This window comes from Leuciscus leuciscus (genome assembly GCF_965113295.1).
Source record: "Leuciscus leuciscus genome assembly, chromosome: 9".
Classification (NCBI taxonomy): Eukaryota; Metazoa; Chordata; class Actinopteri; order Cypriniformes; family Leuciscidae; genus Leuciscus; species Leuciscus leuciscus.
In genome coordinates, this window is record NC_138733.1 from 8,040,513 (window position 1) to 8,058,730 (window position 18,218).

An 18,218-nucleotide genomic window follows, 5' to 3' on the forward strand; every position below is an offset into this window, starting at 1 on the left:
TGCTGTTTGAGCATAAAAAACATCTGCAAAGTTACAATGCTCAAAGTTCAAAGCAAAGGGAGATATTTTATTTTACATAAATCGCTTTTTAACGACTGATTAGGGCTACACGAGCATCCTCCCGGGTTAGTGACATCACAAACCCTAACCTTTACATAAACCCAGCCCCCGGGAAAATGCAACAAAGGGGGTGAGTCCATGTTGAGAAGAGATATAGGCCGCTGTACGTGAGCTGTATCGTTCAGTTTCGTTCCACCAAGTGGGGCACTAATTTTTCTTTTGCTCAATATGTTCAACGTTAATAAAAGGTATCCAAGCAAAAAGTTCTCCACGCATTATCCTGCAGTTAATGAGAAATTGTAATTTATTGGCGCACTATATTGACTGCGTATTGAGACGTCTAAAACGGTTGAGCTCGATTTTCAACCAATCAGCATCGAGAATGTAAGTAGGTCACAGCCGAAATCAAGCCAATATCACTACGCACATGTAAACAGAGGAGGACGTAAGCAGCGCATCTTCATCTGATAGCGGCGATCAAGCTCGATTAACACCCGTAAAGTGTATTCTTCATGTCGGAAAAGATGGTGGGAAAGGTCCGCAGCCCTTTACTGAACTCCGATGGGAAAAAATCAAGCAATGTGCGTAGGAATGGCTCAAAACGTCGGACACTACGGAGCTAACGTTAGCTATTGCTAATAAACATGTTGCCCTCCTAGACAAACTGGTCTCTGATGTCCCAACAACTACGGGTTTCACCCGGCCTGATATCAGCGTTTTATAGACAAAAAAAAACAAAAACAAAAACACGCTTGACTTGTGTGTATGTGCGTGATGGGTAGGTTAAGGGGTCGGGTTAGTGTGTGTGTGAGAGAGAGAGAGAGAGAGATGGGTAGGTTTAGGGGTCGGGTTAATGTGTGTGTGTGTGTGTGTGTGTGTGTGAGAGAGAGAGAGAGAGAGAGAGAGAGAGAGAGAGAGATGGGTAGGTTTAGGGGTTGGGTTAGTGTGTGTGTGTGTGTGTGTGTGTGTGTGTGTGTGTGTGTGTGTGTGTGTGAGAGAGATGGGTAGGTTTAGGGGTTGGGTTAGTGTGTGTGTGAGAGAGAGATGGGTAGGTAAATAAATAAATCAAAATTAAATCTTGTTTACAATAATCATTCCTGTGAATATGTACATGTAGTGCAGTTACTGCTCGTGTATGCAAATTAACAATTCACCATTAAATGTGTTATTTTTAAAAGTGTTTTCTTTGTATACTTTTGAGTTTAACTTGGAGTGAGATTTGGGGGGGGGGGTTTGCAAAAAAAAAACTTGCATCACAATAAGTGTATTGTGATTGTCAAAACATTTTAGTAACTAAACTGAATTTTGACAACATGTTACAATGTTTATATGGTACAATTTCTGGTAAGCTAAGTTTTTTTTTTTTTTTACAAATTTCTTAAAGAAATTTCACGATTTCAATTCAATTCTTGTGATTTGATTTAATGTTGACTCATTTGGATAAATATTAGGTACACAAGATAGGCGTTCATTTTTCTCAAGAAAAATAGGCTACACACAGACAGCCCTATCAGCTGGTAGTATTATTTAAGGTTAAAAATAACTCAAATTAAATATAATGTGTTTTTTATTATAATAACAACTTTATTTAATGATATAAGTACAAATATAATAAATATGTAATATAGTACACATATTTAGCAAAATACTCTCTATAGCTCTTTTTCTAGCCATCTTACGTGTCTATATTATGGTCAATAAATGGCTTTCCTGAGAATGGATGTGTGGTGTGAGAGCGTGTGAAAAGTGTCAATTGCGTGAGTCTCACGGTGAATGCGTGAGAGTTGGCAGCTCGGTTATTATATTTTGGCTTAATTCTATTTGTTATTCAGATTTTACCTCAAATATTACCTTTGAATTGGAACAACATAATGAGAAGTAATTGGGATGTTAATGTTACAGTAGAAGTTTTCTTGATAATCTTATCATGTTTTCTGTCCCTAGATAGCAACTTCAGGTATATCACACATTTCAAACTGTTTTAAAATTTCAACATTTTATTTTGTACTTCAAGTGGTAATTCGGCATTTTTTGGTTTATATGATAACAGGTTTGAAAGTGCAAAATTCCCTATGTTTTCCCTTTTTTTCAAAATGGGCACCTTTAGCATAATTTTTCTCAAAAACTGCAAGATTGTGTGTGGAGAACTTTTTCCTAAGGAATCTCATATATATTTCTGATATTAAATATGTGGAACGAAACCCTATTTCTAGGCCTCTTTTAGGCTACTGACAGCGGCCTATCTCTCTCTCCTCACACACACTCACACACTAACCTGACCCCTAAACCTATCCATCTCTCTCTCTCTCACACACACACACACACACACACTAACCCGACCCCTAAACCTACCCATCTCTCTCTCTCTCACACACACACACAGACACACACACACACTAACCCGACCCCTTAACCTACCCATCACGCACATACACATTTTTTTTTTTTTTATAAAACGCCGATATCAGGCCGGGTGAAACCCGTAGTTGTTGGGACATCAGAGACCAGTTTGTCTAGGAGGGCAACATGTTTATTAGCAATAGCTAACGTTAGCTCCGTAGTGTCCGACGTTTTGAGCCATTCCTACGCACATTGCTTGATTTTTTCCCATCGGACTTCAGTAAAGGGCTGCGGACCTTTCCCACCATCTTTTCCGACATGAAGAATACACTTTACGGGTGTTAATCGAGCTTGATCGCCGCTATCAGATGAAGATGCGCTGCTTACGTCCTCCTCTGTTTACATGTGCGTAGTGATATTGGCTTGATTTCGGCTGTGACCTACTTACATTCTCGATGCTGATTGGTTGAAAATCGAGCTCAACCGTTTTAGACGTCTCAATACGCAATCAATATAGTGCGCCAATAAATACACTTTTCTCATTAACTGCAGGAAAATGCGTGGAGAACTTTTTTCTTGGATACCTTTTATTAACGTTGAACATATTGAGCAAAAGAAAAATTAGTGCCCCACTTGGTGGAACGAAACCCTATTTCTAGGCCTCTTTTAGGCTACTGACAGCGGCCTAATAGAGTTGTTGTAGTCGAGCACATTTGTGAGTCTGTTCAAGCTGTCACATCCATCTTTTCACATTTATTACAATACAGTCCGTAATACAAATGCAATAGCATGGCATCTTACAACAGTTCCCACACGAGCGATTTATAGATTATCATGACAGAATATGCTAATTAATGACTTGAAGATAATTAACTCCACATTAGCTACATACATTCATTAACTAACCATTCAGAAACGTCCTGTTGCATTTTACATGTTGTCACTTCTTCTTGGATCTCTCCATCATTATCCAACTCCAGTTTAAACATAAAAGGCAGAACAGTTTCTGACATTTCAGTGTGTGTCTGCAAGCTACTCACACACACACAAGCTGTTGTAGCTCCGCCCTCTTCTTGTAAGGGTGCAGCAGTTCATTTGCCAGGGGTCTCCAACCTTTTTTCATTTGAGAGCTACTTTTTAAAAATGAAAGTGGCAGAGATGAAAGTGAAAGTGGCTACTCATGTAATACAGTACTTAAATCTCTTAAATAATGTCTCATAACTCTCATATTAACAACTATTCAAACTGTTTTAGACCTAAAAGGGTTTTTGTAGGCCTATATATGTCACCCTTAAATGTCAGAGAAAAGAACAGAATCAGAAATTAATTTTATAGAAAATTTTACTTTGCATATTATACTGTAAAAACATAATTATAGTTTAAGTTGATCATAGTTGATCATAACTAGAGATGAAATGGCATGAACATTTCATTTCATGATTATAGTGACAAAAACGATCACGGTTATCACAGAATTCTGTTCAAAAAGTACTAATTAATTAGTACTAAGTTTTATGTCGAAAACCAGCAAATAACAAATAAAATTAGCATCAATATGCACTTTTTGTTTACATAAACATTAAAATATTAACATTACAAATTATGGCCAGATTTTAAAAGAGTGTCTTGCAACATGTTATCAACTAACATCACCCTCCAAACACACAAGATAGACACCAATTTGTCTAGTTTTAAATCTTTTTGCAAATTATTCCATGATAGGAAAATGCAGTTTTCCACAGGTCTGTAAAAACTCTAGGTACATTTAAAAGCAAACACTTTGAAGATACTGTACTGGGATGTACAATAATACTGTACATCCCAAACATATTTATCACAGTATTAATATAGAATGTTTATACTCATTAATGTGATTAAAACTATAACTTCTTGTCTGTGTTCATTAAATCAATCAAGAAGATATGTTGTTTCTGTTTTATTTTTTGCATGTACTAGCAGAAGACTATTTAGTAAACTTAGTAAACAATTAAATTACATGAATATATCCAATTCAATAGACATATTTAGCACACAATAATTCCTGACAGAAATAAACTGCCAATGATTTTATTTATCAAGTCTTTTTAGTTTTCTAAATTACTACATTTTTAAATTACACCTTTTTTTTTTTTATCTCACACAGTTTACTTGTGAAGTATTTGACATGAAAACAATTGTAACTCATGTGCAATATTTTTTTATACGAGTGAGAAGGCTTGATAAATGTTTGAAACTTTTCGCACACTGAATACAGTGTACGGCTTCTCTCCAGTATGAAGTCGCTCGTGTGAATTTAGGTTTCCAGAATGTGTGAAACTCTTGTCACAATAAGAGCACTTGTAAGGTCTTTCTCCAGTATGAATTCTTTGGTGCTGTTTCAAATGGCAATTTGTAGTAAAGCTCTTCCCACAGTCACAACACACATGATCTCTCACTTCATCATGTGTTTTCTGATGCACTTTCAAATGATCCAGCCGTGAAAAACTCTTGCCACAGACAGAACACACATAAGGCTTCTCATCTGAATGAACTTTCAGGTGTTGTTTTAGATTTGATGATGAAATAAAACCTTTACCACACTGGTCGCAGTTAAATGGTTTTTCTCCAGAGTGAATTTGCAGATGATTACTGAGAGTTGATGCTCGAGAAAAACTCTTTCCACACTGAGTGCATGTATACGGTTTCTCTCCAGTGTGAATTCTTGTGTGTTTGTTAAGATATCCTTTATTTGTGAAACTCTTTCCACACTGAGTGCAGTGGTAAGGCCTTTCTCCAGTATGAATTCTCTGGTGCTGTTTCAAATGGCCAGTTGTAGTAAAACTCTTCCCACAGTCACAACACACATGATCTCTCATTTCATTATGCGTTTTCTGGTGCACTTTAAAACAGTCCAGTCGTGAAAAACTCTTTCCACAAAAAGAACACACATAAGGCCTCTCATTTGAATGAACTTTCAGGTGTTGTTTTAGATTTGATGATGAAATAAAACCTTTACCACACTGATCACAGTTAAATGTTTTTTCTCCAGAGTGACGGAGCAGATGAACACTGAGATCAGATGCTTGAGAAAAACTCTTTCCACACTGAGGGCATGTGTACGGTTTCTCTCCAGTATGAATTCTCATGTGTCTGTTAAGCTTTGCTTTAATTTGGAAACTCTTTCCACACTGAGAGCAGGAGTGCAGCTTTTGGGCTTTTGTTCCTTGAGTTTTGAAGTCACCGTGTTTCTTCATGTCATTTAGTTTCGGTCTTTGCTCCACTTTTATCTGGTCTAAAAAAACGTATTAAGCAGTTAGAATCAGTTCAATGAGGTTAAATGTTCAAATTAAAAACATTTATCAGAAAACAAGACACCTGTCTGTATAAATGTACACTGAACAAAATTATAAACGCAACACTTTTGTTTTTGCCCCCATTTTTCATGAGCTTAACTCAAAGATCTAATGTATTCTATGTATACAAAAGGTCTATTTCTCTCAAATATTGTTCACAAATCTGTCTAAATCTGTGTTAGTGAGCACTTCTCCTTTGCCGAGATAATCCATCCACCTCACAGGTGTGGCATAAGATGCTGATTAGACAGCATGATTATTGCACAGGTGTGCCTTAGGCTGGCCACAATAGAAGGCCACTCTAAGATGTCGCAAATTTTGAGGGAATTGCAATTGGCATGCTGACTGCAGGAATGTCCACCAGAGCCATTGCCCGTGAATTGAATGTTCATTTCTCTACCATAAGCCGCCTCCCAATAGCCTGGTAATACCAAACTCTGCTACTTAGCTTGTCTGAAGTTTAAAATCATTGGTTACCCGTAAGCCAATCACATAACGTTTGGTTATGACGTGTGTTATGCGCTGGCTCAGCCGCATCTAACTTCCACTGTAAACACATGTATGATGCGAAAACAAAACCATTGAGCGAAATACCGGAGTGAACATGGCTGTGAACGACTTTTGCAGATTATGTGAAGTAAATCTACGCATCCACGGTACAATCAGCGTCTACGTCACGGCTCTCAGCCCGCCCTCTGTTCGTTGATTGGCCGGCTGTTTTCAGGCCGGAGGAAAACTGATAGACAGGTCGCTATCTCAGACTGAGTACTGAAGCGAACTGAAATTGAGCGGAAGTACGAAGGACCTTTACATCCAGCATCTTCACCTCCAAGATCGTCTGAGACCAGCCACCCGGACAGCTGCTGCAACAATCGGTTTGCATAACCAGAGAATTTCTGCACAAACTGTCAGGGAAGCTCATCTGCATGCTCGTCATCCTCATCGGGGTCTCGACCTGACTGCAGTTCGTCGTCATAACCGACTTGAGTGGGCAAATGCTCACATTCGATGGCGTCTGGCGCTTTGGAGAGGTGTTCTCTTCACGGATGAATCCCGGTTTTCACTGTACAAGGCAAATGGCAGACTGCGTGTATGGCGTTGTGTGGATGAGCGGTTTGCTGATGTCAACGTTGTGGATCGAGTGGCCCATGGTGGCGGTGGGGTTATGGTATGGGCACAGGTGCATTTCATTTTGAATGCACAGAGATACCGTGATGAGATCCTGAGGCCCATTGTTGTGCCAATCCTCCACGACCATCACCTCATGTTGCAGCATGATAATGCTTGGCCCCATGTTGCAAGGATCTGTACACAATTCCTGGAAGCTTAAAACATCCCAGTTCTTGCATGGCCAGCATACTCACCGGACATGTCACCCATTGAACAATGTTTGCGATGCTCTGGATCGGCGTATAAGACAGCGTGTTCCAGGGGCCCGTTCTTCGTACGTTGCTTAAAACATCCGAGATCTAATGAGACATCCAAGATGATATCATCGTGGTAATCATGATCTGGCTAATTAGGTTCTTCGAACACACTTGTCGGATATGATTAGTATCGCTGGATTGAGTTAGTGAGATAATTGCGCGTTCATGCGCTGGTTTAAAAGGGGATATGTATCGATAGTAGAAACATTGATCAGCAACGCTGCTATTGGCTGCTCAGCGTGGCCAAAGGGCGGGCTCAGTTTTTTTCTCAGCAGAGCAAGAACTAATAGTCCAAGTTTATTCGGAATTTTAATGTTTAATTAAAACGCCAGGGAACACCTCAAAGTCTGCAAAAGCCAGGAGAGAGGGCTGGTAAAAAGTAGCAGACAATTTAAATCCATTAGAAGTGGCCATGTTAGATGTATTTTATCACGTTATTAGCCTATATATTTGTATTTTAATAATTGCATAATTACTTTGTTCATTGTAATGTCAGAGTCACCACACTAGAACATCGAAACAAATAAAAGTGAAGTACAAAAATATTCTACATAATGGTAATTTTTAGTTAGCCTATATTATAGTCTCTTTTATAAAAGGCACTGTTAAATAAATGGTTGTCTGTTTAAAAGCAACCCAGAAAAAGGCAAAAAAAAAAAAAAAAGATCTTAGTAACCTACACTGTAAAATATTTTTTGCTGCATTAAATTAAGGCCGTATACTATAGTCATTTCAACTGTTAAATCTTGAGTAATGATGAATTGCTTTTAACTTATGTTAATGTAAAAATATTTTTTATTTTTTATCCTCTTTTGTGCACCTTTACATAATACACCAACACTTGTATCTGTTCCCAATAAAGTGGTGGCTGAAATATGTGCAGTAAGTGGACATTTTCTAACTTTCCAAAGTAAAGAAAGTATAATACTTTGTAATGTCCATTTGTTTCCATTGCACTGGACAGTGAATAAACCCTCTCAGATAACTGTCATGTGGAGGAACTAGCCTACCTGCAAGTGCATACATAACTTTACTTAATTTATACTTGTATGCTTTATGGCTGCAATATAAGTTGCAGGATTCCACATCTACAGAAAGGCCTACAGAAGAGTCTGCACAGACAGAGGAGACATAGGCCTACAGGTGGGCAGTAGCCAACTTTTCCTTTTTATTTGTTGCATGAGGCATGTGTCTAATATCTCTTGTTGCAGGCACTTGACCACTGGCTTTTCTTTACAAAGAACAATTGAAATAAAACTCAAGAAACTAAGCATATTTGTCTTTTATTAAACATTTAATGAAAAGTGTTTGGTTTTTTTGGCAATGTTGTGTAATATGGCACATGCAACAATGTCACAGGCCCTGTCAGGTGTGCAACCCTCAGACTTTTCAGACACTGAAATCTTCCCTTTAAGTTCATTTCATTGTGTGCCCTTGTCCTGGCTAGAGCTGCATTGTAACTGGTTTGGGTCAGGGAATGGGGTCATAAAACACCTGTCTGCAGGCAGGAACATGTCATAATCACCGATGAGAAAATGCAGTTCTGTTAGGATCAGCATAAGTGTATGTAATACAGTGAGGTTGATATTTAATTGTGGAACTTTCCTTACCACTTTCAATAAATGTGAATCTCTGAAAATTCTTAAGTCATGCACAGATCCTGGCCATTTTGCTTTCACATTTGTGATATGGAAGATTTTAGTCAACTGCCTTTTTTTAATTTGATATAATATTACTAATCTGGAATATTAAGAATCACAAAAGTAACTGGGCAGCACATTTACATTGTGAACCCCCTTTCTGTTCACATAATCCCCTTCATTGAGGCCTTGATGGCAGTCTATGGTCTAGCTATATATGGTACCAATCACGTTAGTGAAGCCTGAGTGGCATATCTGTAATCGGCATGGTCATGATTGCATGATCTTCATAAAAAATTATGATAGCCTAAAAAAACTGCTTTACAACATTGGGTCTTAAGTGGCTTGGAAATGCCACAAAAAAAACTAAAACTGTTTTTTAAACCTAAAAGCGCCAGGTAAACTCCGAATGACAAGACAGACAGCACTTTCCATCAAGTTCTCCGCATCTCCAATAGTGTAAAGGAAAGAGCCACTCACAAATAATCTTAGGGCAATGCAAACAGTTTGTGCTGTAGTTAAAGCCCGACTCCGACAAGTCAAAAATAAATCTGCGTTTCCAACAAATTAATAATGTAAACGACAATCTCACGAGTCACGAGAAAAAAAGATATATCTCAGAAAGACTTCCCGTATCAGCTCCGCTTATGAAGCCGCAGTCTAATCCTGTTAACATGAAATAAGCCTGCTCGCGAGCAGGGTTTAGATTGCGCACCTGTTGCTATGACAGCAAGTTCAGGATGAGCGTCGAAGAACCAAACAATCCAAGATCATGCCTAATCGCCAACAATCAAATCCAGCTAAGTGAGTTAGCGACGTACGAAGAACGGGCCCCAGGTCCTGCCAATATCCAGAAACTTTGCACAGCCATTGAAGAGGAGTGGACCAACATTCCACAGGCCACAATCAACAACCTGATCAACTCTATGCGAAGGAGATGTGTTGCACTGCGTGAGGCAAATGGTGGTCACATCAGATACTGACTGGTTTTCTGACCCCCCAGACCCCGCCAATACAGTAAAACTGCACATTTTAGAGTGGCCTTTAATTGTGGCCAGCCTAAGGCACACCTGTGTAATAATCATCCTTTCTAATCAGCATCTTGATATGCCACACCTGTGAGGTGGATGGATTATCTCAGCAAAGGAGAAGTGCTCACTAACACAGATTTACACAGATTTGTGAACAATATTTGAGAAAAATAGGCCTTTTGCTTACATAGAAAAAGTATTAGATCTTTGAGTTCCGCTCATGAAAAATGGGGGCAAAAACAAAAGTGTTGCGTTTATAATTTTGTTCGGAGTATATTTGATGTGCAAAGGTCAGCTTTGTGATTCACTTGTTAATATAATTAAAACTGGGTTATGATCAGTGGTGGACAGCAACAGTACTTAAGTACATTTGTCAAGTATTTGTACTTTACTGGAGTTTTTATTTTAAGAAACTTTTACTTTACTACATTCTTAAGCATAATATCATACTTTTTACGCCACTACAATTCCTAAAAAACATCTCGTTCCTCGTTACTTTGAACTGAAGAAATCTTCACATGCTCCAAGACGCGACAGCGGTGTCCGATTCGTAAGTCTGTTAAATCAGTTCGCAAATCACACCGTACTATTCATTTGCGAATTAGACTGATCTGATCGCAGCTGTTCTCGAGTCAACAACTCACCGAATGATCCGTTTAGAGCGAGTCTCCAGTTAACTGAATTCACAAGTCTGACTGAATATTAGCCAAGAACCGAGAGATCCTCTAGACTTGAGTACAAGCACGACCGATGGGGTGAAAAGTAAGCTACAAATGCCAAATTTTAGGATTGATTATTATAAATCATATTTAGGTCATGACTGTCAGTTCTTTGTGAACAAAATCTGTTGTAAAAAGGTGAGCTGTTTAAGGCAGCCCACTGTAATGCTTGAATGCAGAAATGTCCACACTCCACATCACCGTCTCAACGGGGTAGGTTTTAGTTAAAAAAAACATCTCTAAACATAACATTAAAATAACAAAAATTAATGCCCATGCATCTTCCACAAATTATATAAAACTAGTATATTTGCATATTGTTCTTCTTAAAATCTTGTGCATTGACGTCTGTATTTATATTCTTTGTCAACCCGAAGGGGCTGTTGACCCTATTGTATCCGTTAGTTTTCCGCACTATTATTTTTCTTCTCGAATGGGAGTCTATGGCAGCCCTATGAACTTAACATGATAAAATTATGAAATTTGGCACAATTGTAGAGATGGTAATTATTAGAGATTAGTGAGTCTCTAGGACCCATTTAGAACCCTTTGTTCTAGAACATTTTAATTTATTAATTTTTATTTTTTTATTTAATTTTATCAAGTATTGATTTGTTTACTTTGTCCACCACTGGTTATGATCATTCAGATGCATTTCTCTATCATTTATCATCATTTTACTGCTTATTATTTCAGAGCTACTAAAGCAGTCAACAATGAAGAATCAAGAATGAACACCAACCTATTTGTTCCTCAGTATCTTCATGTTTTATTCTGGATGGTTCTGGATCACTCATGTCTTCAATCTCCTCTTTAATAAACTCCATCTTTAACAGTCACACAGATTTCAGCTGCTACTCCTGGAGTTTGTACTTCTCTCGTAGGATGATGGGAATATTCCCAGTATTTATTGGTGAATTGTTGTGAGAGGGGCTTCACTGCAGGTGTGAACTGGGATCACTTTGTGATGACACCCACAGGACCAGATCTGGAAAAATCAAAGACAAGTTAAAAACTGATACTGGATTATTTTAACAGGAAACACATATCGTCGCTGCCCGATGAAACTCACGTATGTCCAAAACGGTTACTTTTCAGGAAGTGAAAAAAACACCGTAATTTCAAAAGCAGTTGAACGTAGCATTGTCATACTTGGTACGGCATCTTTAAATGTAACCATATTCTTGCCAGTGTAATGATATAATCCACATTTGACCAAAATCGAGTTTAAATGGACATACGTGCATATTTTACAGTAACGGTGGTCGATACGCGTTCTTCCGATCATTAATTAGAATGGCCAAGTCGCGTTTCATATTGACAGATGAATAGGCTACGCTCAGTTTATTAAATAGCCTACGTCTCAGTTTATTAAATGTCTCTTGCAAACTATGAAGGGACAATGAATCAACACTCATTGCTGGGCCGGCGCGTCCATATAGGCGAACTAGGCAATTGCCTAGAGCGGCACTTTTGTAAGGGCAGCAAAATGTGTGCCAACCGGGAATGAACAATTCACAAAATAGGCTAGGCTATATGATCATATAATCATACATAATCAGAGAGCCTTTTTCTTTTCGTTTTGAATTATTTCGTTTAAAGACTTTTCAAGCTTTGTGTATTTGATGTATTTCTCATGTCTGTGTGAGGCATACACTGAGTTTCGTTAAGTTAGGATGAGATGCGCTCCAGTTAACGTGCAATGCAAGTGACCGCGCGGGCGCCTCCATGATTATATTGTCTGCTATATATTTGCTTCTTATTTATTAAATCCACTCCAGGCAATTGGTTGATGAAAAATTTATTAAAATTAAGATACAATTTATACAAAACGAAATTCACTTTAAAGAAAGGTTTTCTACAAAACCAAACTTAATGAAGTGGTCAAAATCATGTTTGACCCGTCTCAAATTGTGCATCCTATTACTCGTGCTGTTCACTTTTCATACTTTTAACAGTATAGTAGACCTACAGACTCTATTTGTACAAATTGCTGCACATTCATTTAATTCTGCATTTTGCACACACAAGTTGAAAGGCTTCAAATCAAGTTCACGGATAATTGTGCGTGCATTTATTAATCATTATGATACTAAAATCATAACAAAGTAGGCTATGCTATGTACAAAAAAATACAGCCATTTCTGTTTTTTTCTTTAAAACAAAAAAACAAGCTGCACCCTTTTTTTTACATTTCATCTTTCATTCCGAAATAGAATAATGAATGAACGAAAAAGTACACGGACCCAACATGTAGGCTATTAGCCTTTTTACCCATTATCAATCTAAATTAATCTCGTTTTTAATTTAACTTAATTTAGTTTTTCTTTATTTAAATTTAGTTTTTCTTTATTTAAATTTCGGGTTTTTCTTTATTTAATTTTCGTTTTTTCTTTATTTAAATGTCATTTTTCTTTATTTAAATTTCGTTTTTTCTTTATTTAAATTTCATTTTTTGTTTTTTTAAATTTCGTTTTTTTCTTTATTTAAATTTAGTTTTTCTTTATTTAAAATTCGTTATTCTTTATTTAAATCTACCCTTTACTGTGTCAGTAATTTATTAGTCAGGAAAATATTAGACTACCTTAAAAGTATTGCTTAAGTTAACAGACCCGTGCGTGAACATCTCCACAATAAAAAGTGACAATTACTTCGTCTAGACCATTTACCGGTAAATAACAGTTGTGAATATATTGCGAATATATAATAAACTTGAACAGTTGTCAAAAACAAACGTTTGCTGATACTTTACCTCACAGAGTTATTCGGCTATCCAATGCTGAGCAGACGCCCCCGTTCACACTGCCAGCGACACGCAGCGACAAAGCGACATGATCCCATTCATTTCAATGGAGCGCTGGCGACTTCCGGCGACACGAGCGACAGTGACCGTTGGCGACAGAATGTGGGCGTGTCAAGCGACAGGAGACGCGCGACAAAAGTTCAGAAATTTCAACTTTATGCAAATGAGAAGCGATTTTCGCGAGCGACAACCAATAGGAAAGAAGACTTTCAGAGGAGCTCAGCTCACGTCACCGTCTCGAGTGCAGGCAAGACAGGAGTTCGAGGGCGATTTCACTGTTTTATATGATTTGACTGTAACCACATACATGGATATAATAAAATGATGCATGGAAAATAAACTATCGACAGTCTCAGTGAGTTTAATTCACACATTTAGTTCGAGTGTTGTAATTATAATGCAAGTTTAGCACTGCTGCAGATCATTTTACAGTTTCCCCTGCATTATGTTGACTATTAGGGACAAGAAAATTGATTATTTGTCAAATTCGAATGACGTTTTAGTAATGTATGACAGTATGAGTTAATCTGTTGATTGATCGATCGTTAATCCAGTAGGCTAAATGATTTAATCCACTGAACACTGCTGTGGTAATATAAAAACACTCTCCCAACAGCATACTGTTTCTTTTGAGCCTAAATCCTAGTCAAATTAAAATGATATAGTTGTATATATCACTTGTGATGGTATTTTGTATAGATATGGCCAGACGTGCAGTCTACCAGTCACATTAGAGCGACAGCACTATGAACGCCCACAAGCGACTTCACAGTACAGAGACTAGCGACATGCAGCGACAAAATCGCTGGCAGTGTGAACGGGGCTTTAGACCGGCGAGATGCCTCCACAGGGCGGGAGATACGCGGCGTGATTGACAGCTTTGACACCAAATGGATATACGTGAAAATCAGATGACATGATTTCACAACTTTTCATTGGTCATTTAGATATGTGAAGCATACTGTATACGGAAATGAACCTGGACATTCTATCCGTCGAAAAATCTCAAAATCGGCAAAATGGACATACGCGGTTTTCATCGGACAGCGACGATATGGTGCTTCAAATATGTTTAGGTCAAATATAGAGCATTTTGAAAGTTACATATTATGTAACACTCTTTCATGGAAACGGTATTCCCTCGTGGCTGTGGCCTCTTTCAGCAGGATAATGCGTCCTGCCATTAAGCAAAAATGGTTCAGAAATGGTTTGAGGAGCACAACTACGAGTTTGAGATGTTGACTTGTCCTCCAAATTCCCCAGATCTCAATCCAATCAAGCATCTGTGGGATGTGCTGAACAAACAAGTCAGATCCATGGAGGCCCCACCTCACAACTTACAGGACTTAAAGGATCTGCTGCTATCATCTTGGTGCCAGATACCACAGTATACCTTCAGGGGTCTAGTGGGGTACATACCTTGATGGGCAGCAAACAGGGGGCCAACACAATATTAGAAAGGTGAAGGGAATATTTAAGTAGTACTGCAAATTAAAGAAGTGTAAAACTGTAGAAAATCAAGTTTTGAAATTTGAAATTTGTGAATCGATGCAAATCGGTAATAGATAGAATCGCGATTCATATATGTTCATATGTAGTTTTTTTTGGTTGTATAGAATAAGGTCTAGTATTCTATACAGTGATAAAGGCTATGTCGATTAGCATTGCATTAAAATATACTTTATCTTTACGAAAATAACCAAAATGGCTTGAAGTACACGTGATAGTTTAGAATTCTATAATGCTCACATCACCCTATTTTGGGTAAAAATACAACAAAAATATTCCTTTCTAAAGATATTTGAAGTAAACATATGCTAATCAATAAGTTTTTTATCTGAATGAGCACACTTTTGGAGGTACGGCTTCTCTCCAGTATGAAGTCGCTCATGTGATTTCAGTGCAGAGAAACCTTTGTCACAATATAAACATATGGTTTTTCTATGAAATTTGAAAGAGTGATGGTGCAGATGATTATTGAGATCTGTATGTGAAACTCTTTCCACACGGAGAGAATATGTGCAACTTTGAAGTTCAGATGATCCCAGATCTGCCAAATTCAAGGTTACTGAGATTATGTTGAAATACTTTAATAATTACACTTCTTCAATTAAATGACCATATCATACGTGTTTGATTTTTTTGAAAATATAGAGCATTTTGATATGGTTATCAATTAGTAGCATTTAAAACAGCTCTAAGGTTGTTAATTTTTATGGGAATCCAAATTTAATAAGGATGAAATGAGTCACAGGTTAATTTTTAAAAAAATAATACATGACTTAAACAGAAATCTAACAAAGATAACAAAAATCATACACAGTGTTATTGTAGACTGAATTGAGGCTGATCAAATTTAATGACTATATTTAATTCTCTGTACGTTCCACTACGAACATTGTACATTTAGACAACACAAACATCAATTCTTACATGATAAATAGAACATCTCTGACCTGAAGACTGGAAATATACGACATCCTTAGAAAATATTCCACATTTTTCCTTCATTCACGATCGTTAACAGCGTCACTTTCAGCTTCAACTGGTTAAAGTTTCAACAAGAACATTAACATAACAATAACATACACTTACAGGAGATCATAATGTAATCGACTAGTACATAACGTCAAAGGAAACAACAACAACAAAAAAGAGAGACGAAATAAAACATATAAAGGGCTCTCGCGCATCCTCTTCTGCGCATGCTCAGTGCGCGCGTTGTTATGTTTCTTAAAGGGGCCGCATTCAGTAACTCTCCGCACTGTTATGAAGCAAATACACTAATAATCAAATCATAATTAATATTAATGATATAATATAATATAATATAATATAATATCATAGATGGACTTTTTCCAGACTCTGATGACCTGTGCAGAAAATATTAACACGGCTAAAACCTAGTGTACAATATGTATTAAACATGTGCTTTCTATGTAAAACCCCCTAAAAAAAAAAAAAAAAAAAAAAAAAATATATATATATATATATATATTTAGACTGTTTATTGTGTTAATACTTGTGTTAATTTTAAAGGGGGCACATGTCTCATATATCTATGTGATTTTTTTATTTTTTTATTTTTTTTTATAAAAGAAAAGAATAATGTTGACAAACATGTTTTCTACAATGTTTTTAAGAAATAGGGATTACCCTACTCCAAACAGTTCCTCACACAATCACACCATTAAGGAAGGTCAACAGTACAGGTCAACTCAGCAACAGAGTGTGTGAATGGAAGTGCAGGTCAGATGGTCTGCCGCTGTCCATAGGTGAAACCACTACATATGTAGTTTTCTAGTTTTCAAACTTTTTCCCCAAAATCTAATATTGTACGTTTTGTATTACACTTTTTCAAAGGCATCTTCATATTGTGTTCTGACACAATGTCATTAATTGAGACAATCAGTTTTTCTGAAACATTGTTTTAACGCGATTTCATTTTTAACATGACCACATCTTTCCCGTGTGAAATTGTGATTATGTGGATGTTTGTTTTCCTTTGTTGCTTTCACTTTCCACTTTGTCAGGAAAACTATGTTTCCTACATTTAGCTGTAATGCTAGAGAGCTCTTGAAGTTATCGGAATCGGTATACAGCAGTTGGTTGATCTAATAAAATGATGCATTAAACCACCGTATCACATGAGTCATTTACATTATACTACTATATTATCCTGGTTTATATACTACCATAAATATATTTTTGGATACAGAATTCAGCACAAGGATCTTTGAAATGTTTTAACATTTAATAATTTAGCAGACGCTTTTATCCATAGCGACTTGCAAATGAGGAGAGCAATCAAACCAACAATAGGGCAACAAAATGCAATTGCTGTGACTAGCCCCAGTTAGTCTAGCACAGTACACGTAGCAAGGATTTAAAAAAAAAAATTAATTTATTAAATAGATATAGATTAGTAAGTGTTAGTATTAATGGGTCAAGTACTGATGAAAAAGATGTGCCTTCAGCAGTTTCTTGAAAATGTCATTCCACCAGCCTGGAACAGTCCAGGTAAAGGTCTGTGAAAGTGATTTTATGCCTCTTAATGATGATGGCACCAAAAGACACAGAACACTTTAATTTGCAGAACACAAGCTTTATCTTATAAAACACCTATATAGCATTTTGAATAATTTAAGATAATTTAAATGTTTTACTTCCCAAAGAAACAGGGTTAGAAGCTGTGTCATATGATTTTATAATGAGCTCAGACAAGGCCATAACATAATAACAAGTTTAGTGATTCAGCCTTTTATTTCAACCACTGTATATATTGTTGAATATCAATTCATGCAATGAAATAGTGTAAAAAATGATAAAAATGGCATTACATACATAAAGTAAACATTACAGACATTACAGGTGGTCTAGCCAGAAAATAAAATATATGCATATTTTGGTCTTGGGTGTAGTTATGTGTATATTAAGGTCTCCTTTTTGTCTGAAACTGTGGTGTGCAGCTTTTTGACTTATGTTCATTGAGTTTTTAAGTCACAGTGTTTCTTTACATCACTTAGTTTGTGTCTTTGCTCCTTCACTTCCATCTGGTATTAAAAATAAATGTATTAAGTTGTTAGAAACATATCAAGGAGGATACATGTGAAAATCAAAACAAAGAAAACAAGACATCAAGTATCTGTCTGTTTGAGTATAATGCATATTTGATGTGCAAAGGTCAGTTCTGTCACTTGAATCACTTGATGATATGATTAAAACAGTTATATTATGATGATTTATACAATGTTATCTGCATATACTGTTATATACAAGGTTATGATAATTTACATGCATTTCTCTATCACTTATTATTGGGGTGTGACGAGACACGTATCTCATGAGACGAGACGAGACACGAGA

At 36.9% G+C, this 18,218-nt stretch overlaps 1 protein-coding gene and 1 long non-coding RNA gene across 4 annotated transcripts in view; one reads left to right on the forward strand and one right to left on the reverse strand.

Moving 5' to 3' along the window:
- Positions 1–18,218, forward strand: part of LOC309506480 — a 352,573-nt gene that overhangs the window by 175,877 nt on the left and 158,478 nt on the right. The gene's annotated exons all lie outside the window — the stretch shown is intronic.
- LOC309506329 (uncharacterized protein) overlaps positions 4,324–18,218 on the reverse strand; it is a 44,379-nt gene continuing 30,484 nt past the window's right edge. The window contains exons 1-3 of one of the 3 annotated variants that reach the window (XM_082180183.1): positions 15,809–16,131; positions 11,292–11,537; positions 4,324–5,671 (exon numbers count right to left, since the gene is read on the reverse strand). In XM_082180183.1, coding sequence (XP_082036309.1) covers positions 4,599–5,671; positions 11,292–11,376 — 1,158 coding nt within the window. In that variant the 5' untranslated portion in view covers positions 11,377–11,537; positions 15,809–16,131 and the 3' untranslated portion in view covers positions 4,324–4,598. Of the gene's footprint in view, positions 5,672–11,291; positions 11,538–15,785; positions 16,132–18,218 lie in introns of those variants that run through there. The other 2 variants (XM_082180185.1, XM_082180184.1) reach the window with 2 other exon arrangements.